Consider the following 13,431-nt stretch of genomic DNA (forward strand, 5'->3'; position numbering starts at 1 on the left):
TTTATAGAATCTGATCTCAGGTCAAAATGGGTTTTAATGGATAGAAGAACATCCACGATAGGGACGGATGAGCTGGCATGCAATCTTGAATCCAGCAATGGATAATTGACCTGCATGACTCTGGCAAATAGTTCAGCAAAATTGTTAATGCAATCTAATAACCATAGTAAATATCAACAGCCAGTATATAACACATAGTCAGCCTGCTGCGTGGGGGAGCATTAACCCATTTAGGCCTGAAAAAAATGTCTTCTAAATCCTGACAGTTTTCTGAAATACCTATGTTTCTAGGCCTATATCACTCAATATTTCATGTCAAGGACCCCAAAAATGTAATTGGCCTCCGACCCCCATCTGAAAATATGTTGTTCCAGGGACCTCCCCAGAAGCAAAGATTTGAGTTAAAAACGTTTGTTCTGAAAAAATATATTCCAAATTTGAGGCACATTTTCACGATTTTTCTAAAATAGCAGACCTACAAGCTCGTAGCGCGCCACTCGGTGGCGCGCTACGAGCTTGTAGATCTGCTATTTTTCAATAGCTAAATTATAACATAATATTTAAAACACCAAAAGAGGTTCCCGCCCAAAATAGGTTAAGGATGCTATATTATATTTTCCATTGCTTGTGTGAAATATTGGACCAAGTAGCCTAATGGAGCTTTAGAATCTAATTTATTCAGAAAAATCAATATCTCAGAATGAGCATAATATATACTTATTCTAAAAACATCGATTCTGAACTCATTATGAGCCCAATGAATCCCGTTAGGTAAATCATATGCATGTTTTATTATACAATCCTCTAAAAGAGTCACAGTTTGAATACTGCTGTAGGCTATTTACTATTTACAATCATAGAGGTATATACGTTTACAATACTATTACTGTTAAGAACATCCAGACCTAAATCTGTCCGATGGGAGGGTAAAGGGAACAATGCTTCAGGTCAGAATGAATACGTCAATTTGTCACAGTCAATATTCCTCAAAGGGCTGCTGTGAATTTCATGGTTATATAATCTTCTAATAGAAAATCGTTCACCAATCACCAGTATATTGATTATTTTCGTCCAGGTCCTACTGTGTAGGTCACACAGAGAAGGCAGTGAAATCTGTGTTTGGAAATAAATTAACAAAACTGAATATTTTGATAATAAAGAATAATATTGTATTTCTCATTAAGCTGGTGGATATAGGCTACATGAGATCTTTAAATGACAACTTTAGTTTTTTTCAACCAAGGTTCATGTTTTAGGTTGTTATTAGAGAAAGTAAAAGATCAGTGTTAATTGTTTCTCATTTGCTGCTTTCTTTCGTTTTAGCGATTTTAGCTATTTTTGACAGGGGGGCGGGGGCATTCGAACATGGGGCTAAATATATATTTTTTTTTACAAAATGTTATAGCGATTTCTGTTTTTATTATTTACTATAGTCCTTTTAGACCCCAATAAATTATATTTGACCACAAAAGATCACGAGATCTACTGAATGTGTCAAACTGACATATTGAGCCTATGACACACAGTGTGGCTTCCCCCCAGTAGGCTACCTTCACATTCAGTAGATCCTGTGATCTTTTGTGGCCAGATGTAATTTCTTGGGGTCTAGTAGGACTATAGTAAATAATAAAAAAATAAATCACCATAATATTTTGTAAATAAAGACGTATTTAGCCCCATGTTCGAATGCCCCCACCCCCCTGTCAAAAATAGCTAAAATCGCTAAAACAAAAGAAAGCAGCAAATGAAAAAGAATGAACACTCATCTTTTACTTTCTCTAATAACAACCTAAAACATGAACCTTGGTTGAAAAAAACTAGAGCTTTATGGAAAATATTGCCTTCATTGCATGTAGGCCTACACACATAATAATTGTGCGATTTTATGATATGAACTCAAGACAAATAACAAGTAGCTTAAAATACTACCGGGTATATGAATTAAAATAAATGTGTGACAATGTATCTGAATTTATCATTGGTTTCATTTAGGTTTTGAAGATTGTAGGCCTAATCAGACTAAATGAACCAGATAGGGCGGCTACTGGGAGATTAAATCCCCAACCATTTATTTTGTTGGAATATTGGAAAGGCTTATTATTTATTTAATTTTGATAGCCTGCCCTACACTACACTACAGTGAGCGAAGGGGACCGATAGGAACCATTTCTAAAAATGAGATTCCCACTCGGAATTCTATTACCAGAACACCATTTCACTTCCTGTTTATCCAACGCATTCGAGTCCAGGAAGATACATTTTTAGTGAACTATTTGGTCTACAAATGCGAATGTAGCGCATTGAATTGCCAAATATCATGATTCCTTACACTGTCAACATCAAACTCGCGGCTCGGACTTTGACTGGCACGCTCAATTTGCAGAACAAACCCGCTGTGGACTGGTGAGTGAGTCCTGCCTACATCTTGTCTTTAGCATTGATAGCTATAGCTGTCTAATTAAGCTGCTCGACTGTCAGTCTGTCACTGTCAAATGTAGGATAAACGCACGTTTCTGTTTTACTGTAAATTAACCGAGCAATTTGACTTTCACGAACATTAAGCATCAGACTCGGAAGTATATAATGTGAGGAAAATATTACATATGAAAAAATTGTTGACAAATGTATGTATGTATCAAATCGTAGACTGCAGTATAATAGCTATATATTGCTGTTTTCTTCAGCAAATCAAATAACTTTGTTGTTCAAGGTTGTCTTTATTTGTCTCCCTTGGGAGAAATTTGTCTTGGAGACAGAGTCACAGCTGCATACAAATAACACACGTTCACATACGAAAAGGAAAAACACCATGAAACACCCTAGCCGCAATTTGCAACTCTAGATTTTTTTATAATGGGATGAATCTAGAGTTGCAATACCCTCCATTGACTCCCCACTCATCATTTTGCGTTTGCGATCTGCTTGTCTTAAACGACGTTAAACTCACCAACATTGCAGCTGTAGTCCAAGCTTGAATTATTCTCTTTCAATCTGCAGAGCTTGTTTTTCATAAAAATCCCCCGTAGACATGTTATGAGCTACTTTCTGTCAAGAAGAAGAAATGTTGGAGTTTGGAAGCGCTCGTTTGTATTAAGGGGTCGCGCTGCTGCCTCCTGCATTATGTGCAAATGCGAAACAGATGCATGCAGGGACGTTCAGTGACTTACGACGAGCGCTTCCAAACTCCAGCACTTAGAAAAATAATCACTTGCACAGAATTTCTTGACAGAAAGTAGCTCATAACATGTCTACGGGGGATTTTTATGAAAAACAAGCTCTGCAGATTGAAAGAGAATAATTCAAGCTTGGACTACAGCTGCAATGTTGGTGAGTTTAACGTCGTTTAAGACAAGCAGATCGCAAACGCAAAATGATGAGTGGGGAGTCAATGGAGGGTATTGCAACTCTAGATTCATCATTATAAAAAAATCTAGAGTTGCAAATTGCGGCTAGAAACATACACAAAACAGAGATATTGCACACATTCCCTTGATAAAGTGCAACTAGTCAGTAAAGTGCTTTTGGCAATCCCTGAATCTCTGAGTCAGTAAAGTGCATTCGGCACTCTCTGATTGAACATTTTGATTGACAGGGGAACAAAAGAGTGTTTAAATCTATTATACACATACCGTGGAGTTCTATACCTCCTACCGGATGGCATTAGCTCGTACTCTCTGTACAACACATGCAAGGGGTCAGATACAATATTCCGAGCTTGTCTCAACTCTGCTTGTTCAAAGATGGCCTGAATGGGTGCAGTGACAGAACCTCATTCATTGCTCATGTGAATACAGGATCTGTGACACCCTCACGTTTCGGTCAAAGACCTTCGGGCATAATACTGACTGGAAAATACCTCGTATCACATTTCAATAATGTCCTCAATCACTGATCTATACAATCCATACAAGATAATTGTGACTGTCTATAGTATACAATACAAATACAGTAAATACATTCAATTTAAGCATTATTAATCAACTCATCAAAACGGTATTAGAAATATCACATTTCAAATGAAAAAAGGAAATACACAAAAATACAAAATGTGTGACACATGACAACTTTGTTGGGCAGAGTGTAAAGGCCAGTCCACACCAATGCAACTCCTTGCAACTTCATGCAGCCTTTATCCACCAGTAAGACGCCTGAGGGCGAGAATCGGCCAAAGGGTGAGGTCGCGAGCACGCATCCGCCTCGTTGACGGCAGACTGCATGGGCGAGCACTGCCGCTTGGGCATGGGGGGTCAGATCAACATGGAAGGAAGTCTGTACTGGCCATATAAGGAGCATGTCTTGAGTGTACAGGGTTTGATGAGGTCAGATGAATATATGGAATGTCAGAACAGGTCGGCTACATACAGTATATGGAGATCTAAGGGTGGTAGCGTAGCGGGGACATTCTCTTGAGTGTACAGGGTTTGATGAGGGCCCAGGTAGGGCTGGGCCTTAATTTCCGGGCCTGTTGAGAACTCTAGTTTTCGCCGGATGCTGGGCGCGGCTGCACTAATAACTTTGGGGCAGGCCTGTCTAGAGTTTGAAATTTGAATGGACAGGTATAAGTCAAAATGGAGACATCAAAGAGGAAGGATCAACAACATATGTTTTAGTTTTTAGTTTTAGTTTTTGAAATGTCAGAACAGGTTCTGACATATATCCATATATATATTGGAGATCTAAGGGTGTGAGGTTTGAGGTCAGATGTAGAGTTGCTGACCAATATTGATGACATCAGGGATCTTCATATATGGGCTATAACTGCGACAGCAGGTCACATTTACTATGACATCAGGGTCTCCACATCTCCATCCCTGATGATGTCACATGATGTCACGAGACCTGGGCACCATATATGGTGCCCGACCAACACACTGGTGCCCGACCGACCAACACACTGGTGCCCGACCAACACACTGGTGCCCGACCGACCAACACACTGGTGCCCGACCAACACACTGGTGCCCGACCGACCAACACACTGGTGCCCGACCAACCAACACACTGGTGCCCGGCCAACCAACACACTGGTGCCCGACCAACACACTGGTGCCCGACCAACACACTGGTGCCCGACTAACCAACACACTGGTGCCCGACCAACACACTGGTGCCCGACCAACCAACACACTGGTGCCCGACCAACACACTGGTGCCCGACCAACACACTGGTGCCCGACCAACCAACACACTGGTGCCCGACCAACACACTGGTGCCCGACCAACACACTGGTGCCCGACCAACACACTGGTGCCCGACCAACCAACACACTGGTGCCCGGCCAACCAACACACTGGTGCCCGACCAACACACTGGTGCCCGACCAACACACTGGTGCCCGACCAACCAACACACTGGTGCCCGACCAACACACTGGTGCCCGACTAACCAACACACTGGTGCCCGACCAACCAACACACTGGTGCCCGACCAACCAACACACTGGTGCCCGACCAACCAACACACTGGTGCCGACCAACCAACACACTGGTGCCCGACCAACCAACACACTGGTGCCGACCAACCAACACACTGGTGCCCGACCAACCAACACACTGGTGCCCGACCAACCAACACACTGGTGCCCGACCAACACACTGGTGCCCGGCCAACCAACACACTGGTGCCGACCAACCAACACACTGGTGCCGACCAACCAACACACTGGTGCCCGGCCAACCAACACACTGGTGCCCGACCAACCAACACACTGGTGCCCGGCCAACCAACACACTGGTGCCCGACCAACCAACACACTGGTGCCCGGCCAACCAACACACTGGTGCCCGACCAACCAACACACTGGTGCCGACCAACCAACACACTGGTGCCGACCAACCAACACACTGGTGCCCGGCCAACCAACACACTGGTGCCCGACCAACCAACACACTGGTGCCCGACCAACCAACACACTGGTGCCGACCAACCAACACACTGGTGCCCGGCCAACCAACACACTGGTGCCCGGCCAACCAACACACTGGTGCCCGACCAACCAACACACTGGTGCCCGGCCAACCAACACACTGGTGCCGACCAACCAACACACTGGTGCCCGACCAACCAACACACTGGTGCCGACCAACCAACACACTGGTGCCCGACCAACCAACACACTGGTGCCGACCAACCAACACACTGGTGCCCGGCCAACCAACACACTGGTGCCCGACCAACCAACACACTGGTGCCCGGCCAACCAACACACTGGTGCCCGACCAACCAACACACTGGTGCCCGGCCAACCAACACACTGGTGCCCGACCAACCAACACACTGGTGCCGACCAACCAACTCACTGGTGCCCGACCAACCAACACACTGGTGCCCGGCCAACCAACACACTGGTGCCCGACCAACCAACACACTGGTGCCCGGCCAACCAACACACTGGTGCCCGACCAACCAACACACTGGTGCCCGACCAACCAACACACTGGTGCCCGACCAACCAACACACTGGTGCCCGACCAACCAACACACTGGTGCCCGACCAACCAACACACTGGTGCCCGGCCAACCAACACACTGGTGCCCGACCAACCAACACACTGGTGCCCGACCAACCAACACACTGGTGCCCGGCCAACCAACACACTGGTGCCCGACCAACCAACACACTGGTGCCCGGCCAACCAACACACTGGTGCCCGGCCAACCAACACACTGGTGCCCGACCAACCAACTCACTGGTGCCCGACCAACCAACACACTGGTGCCCGGCCAACCAACACACTGGTGCCCGACCAACCAACACACTGGTGCCCGACCAACCAACACACTGGTGCCCGACCAACACACTGGTGCCCGACCAACCAACACACTGGTGCCCGACCAACCAACACACTGGTGCCCGACCAACCAACACACTGGTGCCCGGCCAACCAACACACTGGTGCCCGACCAACCAACACACTGGTGCCCGACCAACCAACACACTGGTGCCCGACCAACACACTGGTGCCCGGCCAACCAACACACTGGTGCCCGACCAACCAACACACTGGTGCCCGACCAACCAACACACTGGTGCCCGGCCAACCAACACACTGGTGCCCGGCCAACCAACACACTGGTGCCCGACCAACCAACACACTGGTGCCCGACCAACCAACACACTGGTGCCCGACCAACACACTGGTGCCCCACCAACCAACACACTGGTGCCCGGCCAACACACTGGTGCCCGACCAACACACTGGTGCCCGGCCAACACACTGGTGCCCGGCCAACCAACACACTGGTGCCGACCAACCAACACACTGGTGCCCGGCCAACCAACACACTGGTGCCCGGCCAACCAACACACTGGTGCCCGACCAACACACTGGTGCCCGACCAACACACTGGTGCCCGACCAACCAACACACTGGTGCCCGGCCAACACACTGGTGCCCGACCAACCAACACACTGGTGCCCGGCCAACACACTGGTGCCCGGCCAACCAACACACTGGTGCCCGGCCAACCAACACACTGGTGCCCGACCAACCAACACACTGGTGCCCGACCAACACACTGGTGCCCGACCAACCAACACACTGGTGCCCGGCCAACACACTGGTGCCCGACCAACCAACACACTGGTGCCCGACCAACCAACACACTGGTGCCCGACCAACCAACACACTGGTGCCCGACCAACCAACACACTGGTGCCCGACCAACCAACACACTGGTGCCCGACCAACCAACACACTGGTGCCCGACCAACACACTGGTGCCCGACCAACCAACACACTGGTGCCCGGCCAACACACTGGTGCCCGGCCAACCAACACACTGGTGCCCGGCCAACCAACACACTGGTGCCCGACCAACCAACACACTGGTGCCCGGCCAACCAACACACTGGTGCCCGACCAACCAACACACTGGTGCCCGACCAACACACTGGTGCCCGACCAACACACTGGTGCCCGGCCAACACACTGGTGCCCGGCCAACCAACACACTGGTGCCGACCAACACACTGGTGCCGACCAACCAACACACTGGTGCCCGGCCAACCAACACACTGGTGCCGACCAACACACTGGTGCCGACCAACCAACACACTGGTGCCCGACCAACACACTGGTGCCCGACCAACACACTGGTGCCCGGCCAACACACTGGTGCCCGGCCAACCAACACACTGGTGCCGACCAACACACTGGTGCCCGGCCAACACACTGGTGCCCGACCAACACACTGGTGCCCGGCCAACACACTGGTGCCCGGCCAACCAACACACTGGTGCCGACCAACACACTGGTGCCCGGCCAACACACTGGTGCCCGGCCAACCAACACACTGGTGCCGACCAACACACTGGTGCCGACCAACACACTGGTGCCGACCAACCAACACACTGGTGCCCGGCCAACCAACACACTGGTGCCCGGCCAACCAACACACTGGTGCCCGGCCAACCAACACACTGGTGCCCGACCAACCAACACACTGGTGCCCGGCCAACCAACACACTGGTGCCCGACCAACACACTGGTGCCCGACCAACCAACACACTGGTGCCCGACCAACCAACACACTGGTGCCCGACCAACCAACACACTGGTGCCCGACCAACCAACACACTGGTGCCCGACCAACCAACACACTGGTGCCCGACCAACCAACACACTGGTGCCCGACCAACCAACACACTGGTGCCCGACCAACCAACACACTGGTGCCCGACCAACACACTGGTGCCTGACCAACCAACACACTGGTGCCCGACCAACCAACACACTGGTGCCCGACCAACCAACACACTGGTGCCCGACCAACCAACACACTGGTGCCCGACCAACCAACACACTGGTGCCCGGCCAACCAACACACTGGTGCCCGGCCAACCAACACACTGGTGCCCGGCCAACCAACACACTGGTGCCCGACCAACACACTGGTGCCCGACCAACCAACACACTGGTGCCCGACCAACACACTGGTGCCGACCAACCAACACACTGGTGCCCGACCAACACACTGGTGCCCGACCAACCAACACACTGGTGCCCGACCAACACACTGGTGCCCGGCCAACCAACACACTGGTGCCCGACCAACACACTGGTGCCCGGCCAACCAACACACTAACGGGAAATGCACGATTCCATAGTTAACTGCGACCTTTGGTCGCAACAATGGCAGTTGCAAGGAGTTGCATTGGTGTGGACTGGCCTTAAATTGTGTTCAGTGCCTGGGAGTGAAATTATAACAGAACAGCTTAGAAAATAGAGGAATGGAAGCACTGCAGGGATCTGTTAGTGGCTCTTAGATGGGTGCTCTTTGGTGATACAGGTAAAACAATATAGACAAAAGGTATCCTTCCTCCAAGTAGTACTGCTTGTCAAGGTGTAAATTGCAGACTTGAAAAGAAAAGAGTCCAAGGCACTCCGTCTTTGGTGAAAAATTAAATAGTTTATTTGATGATGAGCAAGGCAACAAAATAAGTATTTTTTTTGCCTTGCTCATCATCAAATAAACTATTTAAACTATTTTCTTTTCAAGTCTGCAATTTACACCTTGACAAGCAGTACAACTTGGAGGAAGGATACATTTTGTCTATAACAGAACATCAGTAAAAGGCATGTAATATTTTTTTGTGATCATTCGAATGTCTAGAACATGTTTTATATATATATATATATATATATATATATATATATCTTTTTAATACATAATTTCCTCTGCAAAGTACTAGTAGTACAAAGTAGTAGTAAGGTTTCTTTTTTGCAAGTAGAAATATATCCGGGTCTTAAAGGGTTAAAAGTGTTTTGTTGCAAGGAGTTTCATCTGGCCTTAAATGATGTTCAGTGCCTGGGAGTGAAATGATAACAGAACAGCATCCGTAGGATAACACAAATCATATGCAGCTAACCCTAGAGGCTTGATCAATACCAATGAACCCAAAACTATAAACATCCAATCCCGCCCAATCCATTTTGGGCGGGAACCCCTTTTGGTGTTTTAAGCTATTGTTATACTTTAGCTATTGAAAAATAGCAGATCTACAAGCTCATACATAGCTCACACGAGCTTGTAGGTCTGCTATTTTTGAAAAAGTGTGAAACTGTGGCGCAAATCTTTGAATATATATTCTTTCAGAGCGAACGTTTTTAACTCAAATCTTTGCTTCTGGGAGGGTCCCTGGAACAACACATTTTCAGATGGGTTTCGGTGGCCAATTACATATCATGTTTGGGGTCCTTGACATGAAATATTGAGCACCAGAAACATGAGGTTTTTCAGAAAATTGTCACCATTTAGAAGATTTTTTTTTAAATTTCGACGTCAGGCCTAAATGGGTTAAAATCATTGAAATGGAGTCCCGATCGTTCCTACGAATATATAACTTTATGTTCACTAATCCATCCTCTGTATGAGTTGTCTAGAGGTTTTTCCTACAATACCACACAAGGATCAGGTACACAACAACATTAGTGGAAGCACAAGTAGTTCCTTTTTTTTATGGCCAGACAGCACCAATGCAACTAGACGCAACTCCTTGCAACAAAACAGATGTAAGGCCAGTCCACACCTATGGAACTGTTTGCAACTGCCATTGTGGATAATGGTTGAAAGTAGTTGCTTGTTGCAAGGAGTTGCATTGTTGTGGACTGGCCTTAGGCCTCACTCACACCTTCGCATCTAGCATACAACATTGTTGGATGCTAGATGTAAATTGCCCCAATGCATTTCCAATGGAAGTCACATGGTTTGACACAAGATTTTTGTTGTACGGCTTTCGGCTGTGTTTCGACTGCCCCCCTCCCCCTCATACAACAAAAATGTTGTGTCAAACCATGTGACTCCCATTGGAAATTAATTGCAAGCTTGCATCGGTAAACAAGTCTCATGCATCAGCTATACATCAATCTGTTGTGCACGTGTGAGTCAGGCCATTTTTACCTGTGTGAGGGTGACTGAAAAAGTGGGTTGAGTTCTACAGGTAGATGTGTTGTTGTTGCATAGTGACCAGTGACCACACTGACAGTTCTTTGGCAGGGGAGCCAAAAATGGCTGTCACTGTGCTCTGAGATTGAAAATCTGTACGATTTTTGCCCCTTCTAAAAATGAAAGAAGCGGAGGATCTTCTTTGAATATAGCTGCCAAATTGATTTCACTTAATCTTGTGTGAGTTAGTAGAATACGTGATGACACGGCTTACTGAAAACTGTCTGGATAATAAAGGCTCTCACAGGCTCGTTTGCTGGTGGAGCCCCTTTCAAAAGAATCAGCCAGACTGCTGTTACATTAAAGTATAATAAGTTAAAGCCAAAGTGATTCATGCAATTTATTTATAGAGCTTTAGTGAATAATGGTCAGATAGATTTAGCCTCCTAATAGTCTTTTTGTGGTGTTTGGGTCTTAACCTTGAAGAGGGGTGATTAGATAAGCATACCCTCTCCATGTTCTCTGTAATAGATTGTTGTTGTCTTCCGCACCCCCCTCCAGTCACCCTATCTCCCGCTTCCCAATTTAAAACAGTTTTCTCTCACTTTGTCCAGTCGTTTGTCCACGCCACATCTCAGAACGCAGTGCCTCCTAACGTTCAGTTCCCTAAATAAACACCAGTTTTTCCACTTTGGCTCAGTTAACCCCTGTGTCTGTCCTCTGCCCTAGGGGTGTCCAGGGGCTGATAGCTCAGGGATGTCACTCCAGCATCCTAATCATTGACCCAAAGACTTCCCAGACTATCCAGGTGCTGGAAAGGCACAAAGCCAATGTGGTAAAGGTGAGTGTCTGCTGCAGACCTGTTTTATTCTCCTGCAATCAGGGGCAATTCACACTATGGTCCCGGGTGCACACTCGGGACCACTTGGCAGACCACTTAGTGTGAATGATGCGTACCGTTCCCGGGAGCGGATCGCCCAACCGTCCCCGGGACCGCATGGGGGGGCGGGTCTCTGGACCGTTGAAGTGTATTCAGATAGGGATCGTTCCAATGTGAATGCATGCGAACCTAAAGAAGGAAGTGGACTGTTTTTTTTAGAACGTGACATAATCTCTAGTCGACGAGCCAAGCGTCAACAAAAAAAGCCACACAGACGCTGCACGATGCGTAACACCAGCGCATTTCTCAACGCCGCCTGTCTCCTGTTGAATCTGCATATACGCGCAGACTGGCGCAGTACGCGCTGATCTTATTCTGCGGACTACATGTGGCTCTTGGGCTTTGCTTGGCATATAAAACGAAATAATAATGATGCTAAAGTAGAATCCATAGTAAACTAATCAAACACGACACTGGAGCACAGAACTGACTGACACAGTGAATAGCAGGCAGGCTGACAGTGAAGTAGTATAACGTCAAAGAGGCAATGCAATGCAGTGTGTCTGGATTTATTGGAGACAATGTCGCATAGTTGATGGTCAGTGTCCGTGCGTGCCAGCCATCAAGCACACCGCCACCTGGAGGATCAAAGTGTGTTATGCAAGTGTACCCGGGTGCACTGTTGAATCTCGGGCAATGTGAATCATGGCCAGCGGGGACCAGGCAACCGTATTTGGAAACGGTTCGAATGAAGCGGACTCAGTCCGTCTCAGTGTGAATCCCCTATCAGAGACTGAGGTCTTTCCATATTATGCCAAATACCTAAATGCATTGCGTATATAACAGCAAATCAGAATCAACATTGAGCCAATTAAAATAATGCACGAGAAGAAGAAATGGTTTAATGGCGATTGGGATGAATGCTTTTGGAGTTTAGTTCATTGAGTTGCATAATCTCAAGCTAATCACCACAATACTCAATTACATACTTTAAACAGTATTTTGTTAGTTGTGAGGAAAGTTTAAGTGAAGTAATTGTATTATCACACTGAATGAACACTGGTATCATTTGACATTGAGCCAAGTCATTCTTTTTCCTCTATTTCACTGTGTTTTGGCCACGGTGGTACAACGATAAAAGTTGCTACAGCCCTGATGGAGAATACTCGTGTGCGTGCGTGCGTGCGCACGCAGCCACGCACACACGCAGACACGCACACACGCAGACACGCACGCAGAGATTCCTGTGTGCGCGTGCATTCAGAGATGCTTGTGTGTGTGAGTGTGATAGTTGGTGTGTTTGTCAGAGGGTGAATAATAGCCAATAAACTCCACAGTGATTATCCGTGCCTGGGCTCAATCCTAGACATTCATTCCTCACTCCAGAGCACACTTAATCTTGTAAAGCACCACAGCTAGAGTACTGACCCATTCCTCAACACCCAGACGGATAAGATGAAGATGGGCAAATAAAGCAGTAGCCAGAGCAAAGACTCACAACAAAAAGACAGCCATATTCAATTATTGATACAACCAGCTCATCAGTACTGTAAATCCAATGGATTGTCGCTCATGGAGTATGCTTATGCTTTGCACCCTTGGCCCATCCGTCCGTCTGTGTACAGCTAGTTTCCGGCACCGTTGGCCTGGTCGATGCCAAACT

General features: G+C 47.6%; 1 protein-coding gene across 1 annotated transcript in view; it reads left to right on the forward strand.

Annotated features, from left to right (window-relative positions):
• Nucleotides 1-2,223: 2,223 nt before the first annotated feature.
• The window catches only part of wdr11 (WD repeat domain 11), a gene marked incomplete at its 3' end in the record, with an annotated part of 212,767 nt that continues 201,559 nt past the window's right edge, over nt 2,224-13,431 (forward strand). The window contains exons 1-2 of the mRNA XM_079512909.1: nt 2,224-2,403; nt 11,618-11,729. Coding sequence (XP_079369035.1) covers nt 2,318-2,403; nt 11,618-11,729 — 198 coding nt within the window. The 5' untranslated portion in view covers nt 2,224-2,317. The remainder of the gene's footprint in view (nt 2,404-11,617; nt 11,730-13,431) is intronic.

This window comes from Electrona antarctica, assembly GCF_951216825.1.
Source record: "Electrona antarctica genome assembly, chromosome: 10".
Classification (NCBI taxonomy): domain Eukaryota; kingdom Metazoa; phylum Chordata; class Actinopteri; order Myctophiformes; family Myctophidae; genus Electrona; species Electrona antarctica.